This window comes from Myotis lucifugus, unplaced genomic scaffold, assembly GCF_000147115.1.
Source record: "Myotis lucifugus unplaced genomic scaffold, Myoluc2.0 scaffold_706, whole genome shotgun sequence".
In the NCBI taxonomy this organism is placed as follows: domain Eukaryota; kingdom Metazoa; phylum Chordata; class Mammalia; order Chiroptera; family Vespertilionidae; genus Myotis; species Myotis lucifugus.
The window spans coordinates 99,813-113,583 of NW_005871754.1; the positions used below are offsets into that span (position 1 = coordinate 99,813).

The following is a 13,771-nucleotide window of genomic DNA, read 5'->3' on the forward strand; positions in this document are numbered from 1 at the left end:
AGTTATGCTTACATAATATCAAGATATCTACCCAAATGATACCTATTAATTACAAGGTTAAAATAGTAACTTGAAGAAAATTGTGACTTTTCTGTAGAGAACTTGGCAGACACCACCTTAGCCAACAGATCAAGGATTAAAACACTAGAGATTTCAAGATATCTGCAGATTAGCTGAAAGCTGCACCTACTAGCTCCCAGCCCCAAACCAGATTTGCAATTAAATTGCAGAGCAATCAATTTGAAAAACAACTCATGGATAGCTAACATGAAAACTTATAACCAAAGGGTACAGTAGAAATCACACGGGGGTTGGAGCTAGGAGGGTGGAGACGATAAAAGGGAGAGCCTCCTCATAAATGTGTGGTTGTGCTGAAAAACCAGCGGGATATCGCAGGCATGGAGCTCCCTCCCCCTACAGTGGTCGGCAAACTCATTAGTCAACAGAGCCAAATATCAACAGTACAGCGATTGAAATTTCTTTTGAGAGCCAAATTTTTTAAACTTAAACTATATAGGTAGGTACATTGTTATTAACTTAATTAGGGTACTCCTAAGGCTTAGGAAGAGCCACACTCAAGGGGCCAAAGAACCGCATGTGGCTCACGAGCTGCAGTTTGCTGACCACGGCTAGAAGCATCAGGTCTCAAGCCCATGCAGGGATCCCAACCCAGAGCAACAGAGAAGTGAGGAGGAGCCTGCATAGCATCTGGTGTTTGGAATCAGTAGGGATTCTGTCCACTGGGGAGATTTGGACCACACTATTCCAGGGAAACCAAAATAAAGACTTCCCAGTCTTTATTCATTACCACCAAACCAGCACTGCAAGAAATGTTAAAGGAACTGCTTTAAGAAGAAGAAAATACATATTGTAGAGAGGAACATAGGTAAAAGAAAAAAATGGCAAGAAACAAGTAGCTATCAATAATACCTTAAATGTAAATGGATTATTGGCTCCAATCAAAAGACATCGTATGGGGAGGGTGGTTGGGTGGGAGGTAATCAACCAAGGACATTGTGTGCATATATGCATAAGCCATGAACACAGGTAATAAGGTTGTGAAGACCTGGAGCCGGGGGGTGGGAGGGAGCCAAGGCAGGCCGGGGGGGAGGGCTGGAGGGAGTCAATGGGGTAAGCAGGGGGCCATATATAATACTTTCAACAATAAAAAAGTATTTAAAAATAAATAAAGATGTTAACACATCTTATGTTCCAAAAAAGACATAGGGTAGCTGAATGGATAAGAAAACATGAGCCATATATATGATGTCTACAAGAGACCCACCTCAGAACAAAAGATTCACACAGGCTGTAAGTGAAGTGATAGGAAAAAAATAATCCATGCAATGGAAACAAACAAACAAACAAAAAACCCGGAGGGGTAGCAATACTTATATCTGACAAAAGAGACTTCAAAAACAAAGGCCATAACAAGAGACAAAGAACGTCACTACATAATACTAAAGGGATTGATCCAACAAGGGGTTATAATCCTTGTAAACATATATGCACCTAATGTAGGAGCAACTAACTATATAAGGAAATTCTTGGTGGACTTTCAGGGAGAAAGTGACAGCAACAAAGTCATAGTAGGGGATCTTAACACCCTGCTGTCATCACTGGATAGATGTTTCAGACAAAAAATCCAGAAAAAAATGCAACCTTAAACAACAAACTGGATTTACTTGATATTTACACAACATTTTACCCCAAAGCAGCAGAATATACATTATTTTCCAGTACACATGAAACATCCTCAAAGATATACCACATGTGAGGACATAAATAAGTTTTGATAATTCAAGATGATTGCAATCATATCAAGCATCTTCTAAGATAACAATGGTATGAAACTAGAAATCAACCACGGTATAAAAAAAACTCTCAAAAATATTCAAACACATGGAGGCCAAACAGCATGTTATTAAACAGTGAATGGGTTATCAATGAGATCAAGGAATAAATAAAAAAATCACCTGAAAACAAATGAAAATGAAAACACAAAACCCAAAACCTATTGGATATAGCGAAAGCAGTCCTGAGAGAGAAGTTCATAGCATTACTGGTCTACCTCAAGAAGCAAGAATAATCTCAATGAAACTATCTAATTCTACATCTAAATGAACAACAACAAAAAAGAACAACAGGGAGAAACCAAGATGGCGGCATAGGTAAACACTGAATTGATGCCTCGCACAACCACTTCAAACTACAACTAAAAGACAAAACGGACATCATCCAGAACCACAGGAAGGCTGGCTGAGTGGAAATTCTACTACTAGAAGGAAAGAGAAAAGCACACTGAGACTCAGAGGAAGTGGGGAAGTAAGGTACAGAGGTGCGCGCGGAAAGGGCTGGCAACTGAGGATGCGGTTGTCTTTTTCCATCAGGAGGGAGACACAAGCTCCCGACTGCTCTGAACTCTAGTTCTGGGCGTCTCTGGGGACCCAGACTCATATGGGGAGAAACTGTACTGTCTGGCATCGGGCGGAACTTGAGGGCGGCTTTCTCTCAGAGGTGCTTGCAGCAATTACCATGGGACACTGAGACCTGGGGCCTCTTAGGGCAGGGCTGAGGATCAGCCATAGCTGTTTGCTCCGCCCTGTTGATTCCTAAGACCCCACCCCACCCAAGCTATGCACAGAGGCTTTTGCATATGAATGTCCTGGCCCTTTGCAATCTAAAATTACCTAACAAACTGCAGCTGGGTCAGAGAGACCCAGAACATCCAAAAGAAGGCCCAAGGCCCCACAGCAGCTTGCATTGCTTCACAGCTGGGCCTCATCTGGGCACCTCCAAATCCCAAACAAAGAAGAGGAATCTGCAGATCTCTCCGCAGCTCCTGCTGGGTAGCCTCAGGCAGAGGCTAAATTAGCACCTCCTTAGAGATCCAAGAGCTAGTGTACCCAGTGGTCAGAGTGGGACCATCCAGATTACAACTCCTCAGATCCATAAGGGACACACTCAGGGGGGCAGACTCAGTGAGCACCAAAGCCCCACTGAAGCAAGTCTTGCCCCAGAAGGGTGTCTCCAGCACAGAAGTTCTCCCACCATAGACACAGCTGATTCTCACAGCCAATTTGCCTGGAGGTCAATTCCTCCCAGTGATACCAACTACAATCAAGGCTTAACTACAACAAGACTGTGCACATGGCCCACAAGGGGGTGCACCAAGAGTGTCCACCTCAGGTAATTGGGGAGGCTGAGCCACTGGGCCCTATAGGACACCTAGCACAGAAAGCCACTCTATCAACACAGGGAAGCAGCCAAATGTGGAGACAAAAAAACAGGTCACAAATGACAGAAATGGAGGAAAGCAAACTACTGGATATAGAGTTCAAAACCACGGTTATAAGGTTTTTCAAGAATTTTCTAGAAACCGCCGATAAATTTAGTGAGACCCTTGATAAATCTAGTGAGACCCTCGAGGATATGAAAAAGGACCAACTAGAAATTAAGCATATACTGACTGAAATAAAGAATATTATACAGAGATCCAACAGCAGACTAGAGGATCGCAAGCATCAACTCAAAGATTTGAAATACGAAGAAGCAAAAAACACCCAACTGGAAAAGAAAAAAGAAAAAAGAATCCAAAAATATGAAGATAGTGTAAGGAGCTCTGGGACAACTTCAAGCGTACCAACATCCGAATTATGGGGGTGCCAGAAGAAGAGAGAGAGCAAGATATTGAAAACCTATTTGAAGAAATAATGACAGAAAACTTCCCCTACCTGGTGAAAGAAATAGACTTACAAGTCCAGGAAGCACAGAGAAACCCAAACAAAAGGAATCCAAAGAGGACCACACCAAGACACATCAAAATTAAAATGCCAAGAGCAAAAGACAAAGAGAGAATCTTAAAAGCAGCAAGAGAAAAATAGTTAGTTACCTACAAGGGAGTACCCATATGATTGTCAGCTGATTTCTCAACAGAAACTATGCAGGCCAGAAGGGAATGGCAAGAAATATTCAAAGTGATGAATAGCAAGAACCTACAACCAAGATTACTTTACCCAGCAAAGCTATCATTCAGAATTGAAGGTCACATAAAGAGCTTCACAGATAAGAAAAAGCTAAAGGAGTTCATCACCACCAAACCAGTATTATATGAAATGCTGAAAGGTATTCTTTAAGAAGAGGAAGAAGAAGAAAAAGGTAAAGATAAAAATTATGAACAACAAATACATATCTATCAACAAGTGAATCTAAAAATCAAGCGAATAAAAAAATCTGATGAACAGAATAAACTGGTGAATATAATAGAATCAGGGGCATAGAAAGGGAGTGGACTGACAATTCTCGGGGGGAAAGGGGTGTGGGGGTGCGGGAAGAGACTGGACAAAAATCATACAACTATGGATGAGGACAGTAGGGGGTGAGTTAGGGCAGAGGGTGGGGTGGGAACCAGGTGGAGAGGAGCTATGAGGGGAAAAAAGAGGAACAACTGTAATAATCTGAACAATAAAGATTTAATAAGAAAAAAAAGAACAACAAATGAAGCCAAGAGTAAGTAGAAGGAAATAATAAATATCTGAGTGAAAATAAATGACAGAGACTAAAAAAATCAACACAGAAGATGAATGAAACCAAAAACTAGTTTTTTGAAGACATAAACTAGACTAGTAGCCCTGTGCATGAATCTGTGCACCAGTAGCTCTCTGCAGGGCCTGGCCCCTCCGCGCCCACTGCCCAGAGGCTCTCCGCGGCCCAAAGGCCCATCCGCAGCTGAGAAATGCAAACAATTTCCCTCCCTGCTTTCAGAAACTCCAATAAAGGGCTTCCTTCCTCTTTCTCAGCCGGCTTTCACCCCTGTGCCTCTGCCACCAGCCCCTCCTGTCACACTATCCTCCACCCCCTCCACCCTCTGGCCACCCGGACTTGACCTTTCCCGGGAGGCGGGGGCCACTCAACTCTGCTCAGCTCGCAGTTTCCTTCTCTTCTTATGCAAGTGTTCTGCGCTCCGGCCTGGTCAGAGGCCCATCTGTGGCCACGGTAACAATGCAAGCATTCTGCCAGGCCACTCACGCTGCCCGCTCTCAGTGGCTGCCCGCCGCCCCCCCTGGACTGGGGACTCCGGCAGGACTGAGAGGACTGGGCGCCAACATCTTGTGGTTATGAGCACCGCCATATTTGTGATGGAGTGACAGTTAATTTGCATATTACCCTTTTATTAGATAGGATTGATGAACCATTAAACACACTTATTTAAAAAAAGAGAAAGAGGACCCAAATAAATAAAATAAGAAATGAAAGAGAAGTTAACAACTGACATCACAAAAACATGAAGGAGTGAAAGGACTATAAAAAATTAAATGCCAACAAATTGGACAACCTAACCTAAATGGACAAATTCCTAGAAACATACAATCTTCCAAAATTCAACCAGGAAGGATCAGAAAAACTAAATACACCAATAACAACTAATAAAATTTAAAAAGTAATTTAAAAAACTCCAAACAAAAGTTCTTGACTGCATGGCTTCACAGGCAAATTTTACCAAACATTCAAAGAAGAACTAACTTCCAAGCTTTTCTGATGATGCCAGGATTATCTTAATTGCAGAACTATATAAAACCACTAAAATAAAATAAAAAGTTATAGGCCAGTATCTCTGGAAAACGTAGATGCTAAAATCCTCACAAAATTTACCAACTGGATCCAGCAATGCATTACAAAGACCATACACCATGATTAAATGGGATTTACTCCAGGGAAGAAACATTGGTGCAATATTTGAAAATCAATAATGTGATTCATCACCCAACCAAAATGAAAAATAAAAATCACATGATCATATCTATAGATGCAGAAAAAGCATTCAATAAAATCCAGCACCCATTTATGATATACCAGGGATCCTCAAACTTTTTAAACAGGGGGCCAGTTCACTGTCCCTCAGAGAGTTGAGGGGCCGGACTACAGTTTTTTAAAAAAATATGAACAAATTCCTATGCACACTGCACATATCTTATTTTGAAGTAAAAAAACAAAATGGGAACCAATACAATATTTGTATTTGCATGTGGCCCGTGGGCCGTAGTTTGAGGACCCCTGATACAAACTATCAGCAAAGTAGCAATAAAGGAATCATACCTCAAGATAAGTAAGGCCATACATGAAAAATGCACAGCCAACAAAATATTCAATAGGCAAAAATGATATGTGTTTTCTTTAAGATCAGGAATAAAACAGGGATGTCTGCTTTCACCACTCTTTTTCAACATAGTACTGGAAGTCCCAGTTCAGACAAAAAGAAGAAATAAAAGGCATCAAAATTGGAAAGGAGGAAGCAAAATTGTTATTATTTGCAGGTGACATGACATTGTACATAGAAAACCTAAAAACTTCACCAGAAATCTACTAGAAATAATACATGAATTCAGCAAAGTATCAGAATACAAAAATAATATCCAGAAATTGGTGGCATTTTTTACACCAATATAGAACTATTCGAAAGAGAATCTAAGAAAACTATCCCATTTACTATTGCTACAAAAAAAATAAGGTACTTGGGAACAAATTTAAACAAGGAGGTAAAAGACATGTGCTCAGAAAACTATAGGACAGTGAAGAAAGAAACTGAGAAAGACATAAAATAAGTGAAAGCCTACACTATGTTCATAGATTGGAATAATTAACATTATTAAAATGTCCCTATTAGCTAAAGCAATCAATAAATTCTACACAATTCCTATGAAAATACCAATGACATATTCTACAGGTGTGGACAAATATTCCCAAAATTTATATGGAACCAAAAAAGACCCCAAATATCCTCTGCAATCTGGAGAAAGAAGAACAAAGTTGGAGGTATCATAGTTCTGGATATCAAATTATACTACAAAGCCATAGTATTCAAAGCAGCCTGTACTCGCATAAGAACAGGCATATAGATCAATGGAACAGAACAGAGTCCAAAAAATGACCCACATTTTTATGGTCAATTAGTATTTAACAAAGGAGGCAAGAGCATACAATGGAGTAAAGACAGTCTCTTCAACAAATAGTGTTGGGGAAATGGGACAGATACATGCAAAAAAATGAAAATAGACCACCAACTTACACCAGACACAAGAATAAATTCAAAATGGATAAAAGACTTAAATGTAAGTCCAAAACCATAAAAATCCTAAAAGAAATATAGACAGCCCTAACCGGTTTGGCTCAGTGGATAGAGCGTCAGCCTGCGGACTCAAGGGTCCCAGGTTTGATTCTGGTCAAGGGCATCTACCTTGGTTGCGGGCACATACCCAGTAGGGAGTGTGCAGGAGGCAGCTGATCGATGTTTCTCTCTCATTGATGTTTCTAACTCTCTATCCCTCTCCCTTCCTCTCTGTAAAAAAATCAATAAAATATATTAAAAAAAGAAAACATAGACAATAAAATCTCACACATTGCTCGTAGCAAATATTTTGCTGATATATCTCCTAGAGCAAAAGGAACAAAGAAAAGAATAAACAAATGAGACTAAATCAAACTAAAAAGCTTCAGCACAGCAAAAGAAACCATCAACATAATGAAAAGGGAACCCACTGTATGGGAGAACATATTTGCCAATGATACATCTGATAAGGGGTTAATTTCCCAAATATATAAAGAACTTCTACAACTCAACACCATGAACACAAACAATCACTTAAAAATTGAGCAAAGGACCTGAAAAGACACTTCTCTAAAGAAGACATACATATGACCAATAGACATATGAAAAGATGCTCAACATCTTTAATTATCAGAGAGATGAAAATTAAAATGATAATGAGATATCACTTTACACCTGCCGGAATAGCTATCATTGATAAATCAGCAAACAAGTACTGGTGAGGATGTGTAGAAAGGAAACCCTAGTTCACTATTTATGGGAATGCAGACTGGTGCAGCCACTGTGGAAAACAGTATGGAGTTTCCTCAAAAAATTAAAAAAGGCACTGCCTTTTGACCTAGTGATCCCACTTATGGGAATATATCCCAAGAATTCAAAAACACGAATCAGAAATAATATATGCATCCCTGGACAGTGTGGCTAAGTCATTAGAACTTCGGCCGGTGGATCAAAGGGTGGTGGGTTCGATATCCAGTCAAGGGCATGTATCAGGGTTACAGGATTGATCCCTGGACCCGCTTGGAGCACATTCAGGAGGCAACCATCAATGTGTCCCTCATTGATGTTTCTCTCTCTCTCTTTCCCTCTCTCCCTACCTCCTTTTCTCCCTCCCTCCATTCTACTGTATCTCAACTCACTGGGAAAAGATCCTCTGGTAAGGATTAACAAAAAACAAAAAAAATACAAATGAGTGGGCAATAAAGGTAAGTTCTTCTTATATAATACAACTAAAATAAGAAATGATAGAATTTATAAAAATCCACTATTTGACTACCACATTTGCAGTAATTTTGTCATATAAGAATCATTAAAGTGAGTGGGCGAACTTTTAATGAGGAAAATGTTATGTTTATATAATATCAAAATATTTACATAAACTATACCTTTTAATTACAAGTTAAAATAGTAACTATAAAAAACTAACTTTATAGTAGATAACCTGGCAGATAAAACCATAGCCAATGAAGATAAACAAAAACACTAGTCATTGGAAAAATTAATAGCATATGCCTTATAATAATATGCACTGTGGTATATCCACTGAGAATTAAAGCCTGAAACATACATACATACAAACAAACAAATGGTAAACATAGTAAAATGTTAACCATTATGGAATCTGAGCAACACCTCTCAAGGAATTCTTGATATCCTTTTTTAACTTTTCTGTATCTTTAAAGTCATTTCCAAATAAAAAGTGGAAATATTCTTTGTCCCAGCTGGAACAATGTCCAAGAAGAAAGGCGTCCAGGATATGACTGGAATCAGGGACACTGGAGTCCCTCTGGCTCTTGGACACACAGCTCCCAAAGGGCAGTCAGAAATTAGCCACAAGCCTGGGGACTTGGTTGCAGTTTCTCATTAGCAGTTAAATGTCATCTGTGAACTCATTTCTCTGGAGCTGGTTAAGGATAATGAAAGTCAGTAGAAGTGCAAAGGCCCCAGATATTGCTTCTGTGTGTCTGGATGTTAGGTCTCCTGAAGAAAAGCTGAGGAGATGGGTGACAGTCTGGAGCAGAAGGTGTCTGAACTCACCAATGAGGAGCCCAGGTGAGAGGAGCTGGAAATCTGCCCTGGGTGATGGATCTGCCTGTGTGCTAGCGGGTTCATGTATGAGACTCGGTGTCCATGACTGTGTTTCTGCATGTATTGTGTATGCTTGTATACATGCTATTTAATAGTTGTGTGTGTGTGTGTGTGTGTGTGTGTGTGCACTATGTATATGAACCACAGTCCTATTTTAGTACATGCAGTACAAGTTATCACCACCAGGCGTGTGATTAGGGACTCCTGATTCATGTCATGTCTGTGATCATAATATTGTCTCTGCTGCTGGACAGGAAGATGCCCACCTCACCAGATACCAAGGTCAGGTCAGAGAGGGCTCAGACCTCTGCTCAGCAGTATGGGCTGCTATACCAGGTAGCTGTGTCTGTGGGTGACACACTTGTGTGTGAGAGCATGAAGGTGTGCTGTTGGGTTTTCTCTGTGTAAGTGACCATATGTGTGTGACCACATGCATGGGGTATTGGGGTGTTTTAATGACAATGCCTGTGACTAAAAAGGCTTAACTGTTCCATGCTGACTGCCCTCCCACCGGAAAGGGATGGTCAGAAGGGGGGAAGTATGTCTCTGATTAATTGCAGCATGTGTGCTGCTTGCTGTAGTGAGTGTGGCTGGGTGAGCATCTGTGTTATTGGTGTGTGTTTCTTGTAAGAATATTGAATTGTTTGTGGTCTTGTGTGTTTTTGGTGAGTGTGTATAGTGTTTGAGTTATGTATATGTGGTGAGTTGAGTCTTTACCAGGTTGTCATGAATCAGGTGCGTTAGTGTGTTTGTGGGTGAATGGTACATCAGTGAGTGTTGTGCATATCTCACTTAGTATGTTACTTATGACTTATATGCATGTATATGGGTGTTCATGTGCTGAATCACGGATAGGCTATACTTCCCTTAGGATGGGGATATGGGCATTGGTGACTGGAATCCTTACATCAGCTGTGTGTGTGTGTGTGTGTGTGTGTGTGGTGGGTGTGCGTTTCTGTATGTGATCTGCATTCAGGATCTCAAGAATTTCCTTAAGTGTCCTCCTTCTGGGGCACCATTAGCTGAGATAACCACACTCAAAGCTTCTCCTTGCTTCTTTTTTTTAAAAAAAAATATTTTTTTTATTTATTTCAGAGAGATAGAGGGAGAGAGAGATTGAAACATCAATGATAAGAATCACTGATCAGCTGCCACCTGCACGTCCCCTACTGGGGATCAAGCCCACAACCCAAGCATGTTCCCTTGACCAGAATTGAACCTGGGACCCTTCAGTCCCCAGGGCGACATTCTATCCACTGAGCCAAACCAGCCAGGGCTCTCCTTGATTCTTGAAACAAATCTGTTCTCATTTCCATGTACCCGAGTGACTGATCATAATTATACAACCTCTTCTTTACTTGATTAAACATCAAGGCAAAATAAACTCTAGGTATCATGCTGTGTGAGGTTATAGGGCAGAATCACCACCATATAGCAGGGAGACCTTGGGAAAATTACATAAACTTTTTTTAATCCTCACTGGAGGATATTTTTCCATAGATTTTAGAGAGAGTGAAAGAGAGATGGAAAGATAGAGAGAAATATCGATATGAGAGAAACATATCAATTGGTTGCCTCTTGCATGCACCCCGATCAGGGCCCGGACTGGGAAGGAGCCTGCAACCAAGGTACCTGCCCTTGACCAGTATCGAACCTGGGACCCTTCAGTCTGCAGGCCAACGCTCTATCACTGAGCCAAACCAGCTAGGGCAAGTTACATAAATTTTTGGCCTCAGTTTTCTTGTTTCTGTGAATCTTACAGAGCCTCTCAATAAATATTTATTGTGTAAATAAAGTTAATGTATTTGAGAATTTATTACCAGCTGGAAAGAATATAAATATGAAGAAATGAAATTATCTAGGTAGAGGACTAAGAAGTTTGGACATCTTTTGGTCCTCACAGCTCTAAAATAACACATTGTTCTTGCCTCCCTTAAGCAAGAAAAGGGAAGTTTCCATGAGTAATGCTTAAGAGCAGGGGTCTGATCACAAAGATATATTAGACGAAACCCGAAGAAGTAGCTAATACCTGGAATTTTTTAATATATAAAAAATGATAATACATATATATATCGTTATAACATTATGTCACATATATTTAGATACAGTTATGCACACAAGAGTATATGTGCCCTTCTGTCCCCTAAGGTATAGTGTGACTACAGAATCTGTGCCACTTATTTTTCTATTTCTTAAAAGCTAAAATAGGTGAAAGAACATAAAATTCTTAGTACAGCTGTGAAAAGGTTATAAAATCTGGGAATGTGCCTGGCTGTGTTGGCTCAGTGGTTGAGCATTGACCTATGAACCATGAACCATGAGGTCACAGTTTAACTCCCTGTGAGAGCACATGCCTGGTTTGTGGGTTTGATCCTCAGTTGGGGGTGGGGTGGGGTAGAGGAGGCACCTGATCAATGATTCTCTCTCATCATTGATGTTTTTATCTCTCTCCTCTCCCTTAATCCATGAAATCAATAAAAATATATATTTTTTTAAAATCTGAGAATGTGCCCTAACTGGTTTGGCTCTCAGTGGATAGAGCGTCAGCCTGCGGACTGAAAGGTCCCAGGTTTAATTCCAGTCAAGGGCATGTACCTTGGTTGTGGGCACATCTCTAATAGGGGGTGTGCAGGAGGCAGCTGATCAATGTTTCTCTCTCATTGATGTTTCTAACTCTCTATCCTTCTCCCTTCCTCTCTGTAAAAAAATCAATAAAAAATATATTTTTAAAAAATCTGAGAATGTAAGACTGGTTAGTGGTTTTAATTAGAAAAGGTAGGTGAGGTCCCTAGCCGAATACCCAAATGCTCACCAAAATGCTCAGCATTATTATGAAATATGGTTTGTGGACTATTCTGTTTTGGAGCTATTCTGGCATCCAGTGGCTTTCAACGGCCACCCATTTCTAGACTGTGCCTGGGTTTACATTAGCTGTGGGTTAATGGGACCAGGCAGGTTCACAGGAGAAGTATGATAATATTCCAACAACACCAACTCAGCACTGGAGTCTCATGTTACTTTCAGGCAGAACAACTGACACCACTTTGCAGGGGCTCACCTTCTATTCCTGCCACAGTGAATTATTATGGTTTGGCTCTGGCCTGGTGTAGAAAGGAGCCCTCCATGCTCATCAAGATCTAATCTCATAGAAGTGGGCACCTTGCTTTTCTTGTTCACTGCTGCATCTCAGTCCTTAGTAGAGGTCCTGACAAAAAAATGATGCTAAAAGTAATGGTTGAATAAAACAGCAAACCCCTCTAGCTTCTGTGTGATGAGGTCTTGTTAACTACAACTTGGGGGACCAAAGTTTTCCTGGATCCAGACTGCAATAGAGGAAAGATGTATACACCCACAGGTGTGTGGGATTAATATGAAAGTATTTTAAGGTGGTTTTCCTAGAGAATGACAGTATGAGATGTGATGGTCCTGGCCATTCTTTCGAGGCTCCTGAGATTCCCACACCTTCTTCATCCCCAGCAGACAGAAGAGCAGCACGAGGCCTGAGAACCAGAGCAGCGTGTCCCACTTCCTCCTCCTGGGGCTCCCCATCCAGCCAGAGCAGCAAGGCGTGTTCTTCACCCTGTTCCTGGGCATGTACCTGACCACGGTGCTGGGCAACCTGCTCATCATGCTGCTCATCAGGCTGGACTCTCGCCTGCACACGCCCATGTACTTCTTCCTCAGCCACTTGGCCTTCTCTGACATTTCTCTTTCCTCTGTCACTGTCCCTAAGATGCTCATGAATATGCAGACTCAGCAACAATCCATCCCCTATGTGGGATGCATTTCTCAGTTTTATTTTTTCATACTTTTTGGTTCTCTTGACAACTTCCTTTTGGCTGTGATGGCATATGACAGGTACGTGGCCATCTGTCACCCTCTGCACTATTCCACAATCATGAGTCAGGCACTGTGCACGTTGCTGGTGGCTGGCTCCTGGATGGTTGCCTGTGTTCATGCTCTTTTTCATACCCTCCTCTTGGTCCCACTGTCCTTCTGTGCTGACAATACCATCACCCACTTCTTCTGTGACCTCACTGTGCTCCTGAAGCTGAGCTGCTCAGACATCTCCCTCAATAATCTGGTCATCTTCACCGAGGGAGGAATGCTTTACTTCCTGCCATTGAGCATTGTTTTGGGCTCATATATCCGTATAGGAACTATCATCCTGAGGATGCCCTCCACTAAGAGACTCTCTAAAGCCTTTTCTACCTGTGGCTCCCATCTCTTTGTGGTGTCTTTATACTACGGGACACTTGCTGGTGTTTACTTTTTCTCCTCATCATGGGATTCCAAGGACATAATTGCTTCTGTCATGTATACAATAGTTACCCCCATGCTGAACCCCTTCATCTACAGCCTGAGAAGCAGAGATATAAAACAGGCCCTAAAGATGTGTATGAATAGAGTAACTTTTTAAAGTGGCAATCACTAGATTCTCTTGTTGCAGTCAGGAGCACAGGGAAATATATCTAAATTATTTATGGTTGACATTTCCATATAACATTAATAGAGTCTTCTTCTGTTGTCATGTAAAATGTTGTTAACATGTCAGCTAGGTCATATTGCCACTTGGAT

General features: G+C 41.1%; 1 protein-coding gene across 1 annotated transcript in view; it reads left to right on the forward strand.

Annotated features, from left to right (window-relative positions):
• The first annotated feature begins 9,104 nt into the window (after positions 1 to 9,104).
• Positions 9,105 to 13,771, forward strand: part of LOC102423357 (olfactory receptor 1J4-like) — a 15,389-nt gene continuing 10,722 nt past the window's right edge. Inside the window, exons 1-2 of the mRNA XM_014447747.2 lie at positions 9,105 to 9,157; positions 12,671 to 13,175. Coding sequence (XP_014303233.2) covers positions 9,105 to 9,157; positions 12,671 to 13,175 — 558 coding nt within the window. The remainder of the gene's footprint in view (positions 9,158 to 12,670; positions 13,176 to 13,771) is intronic.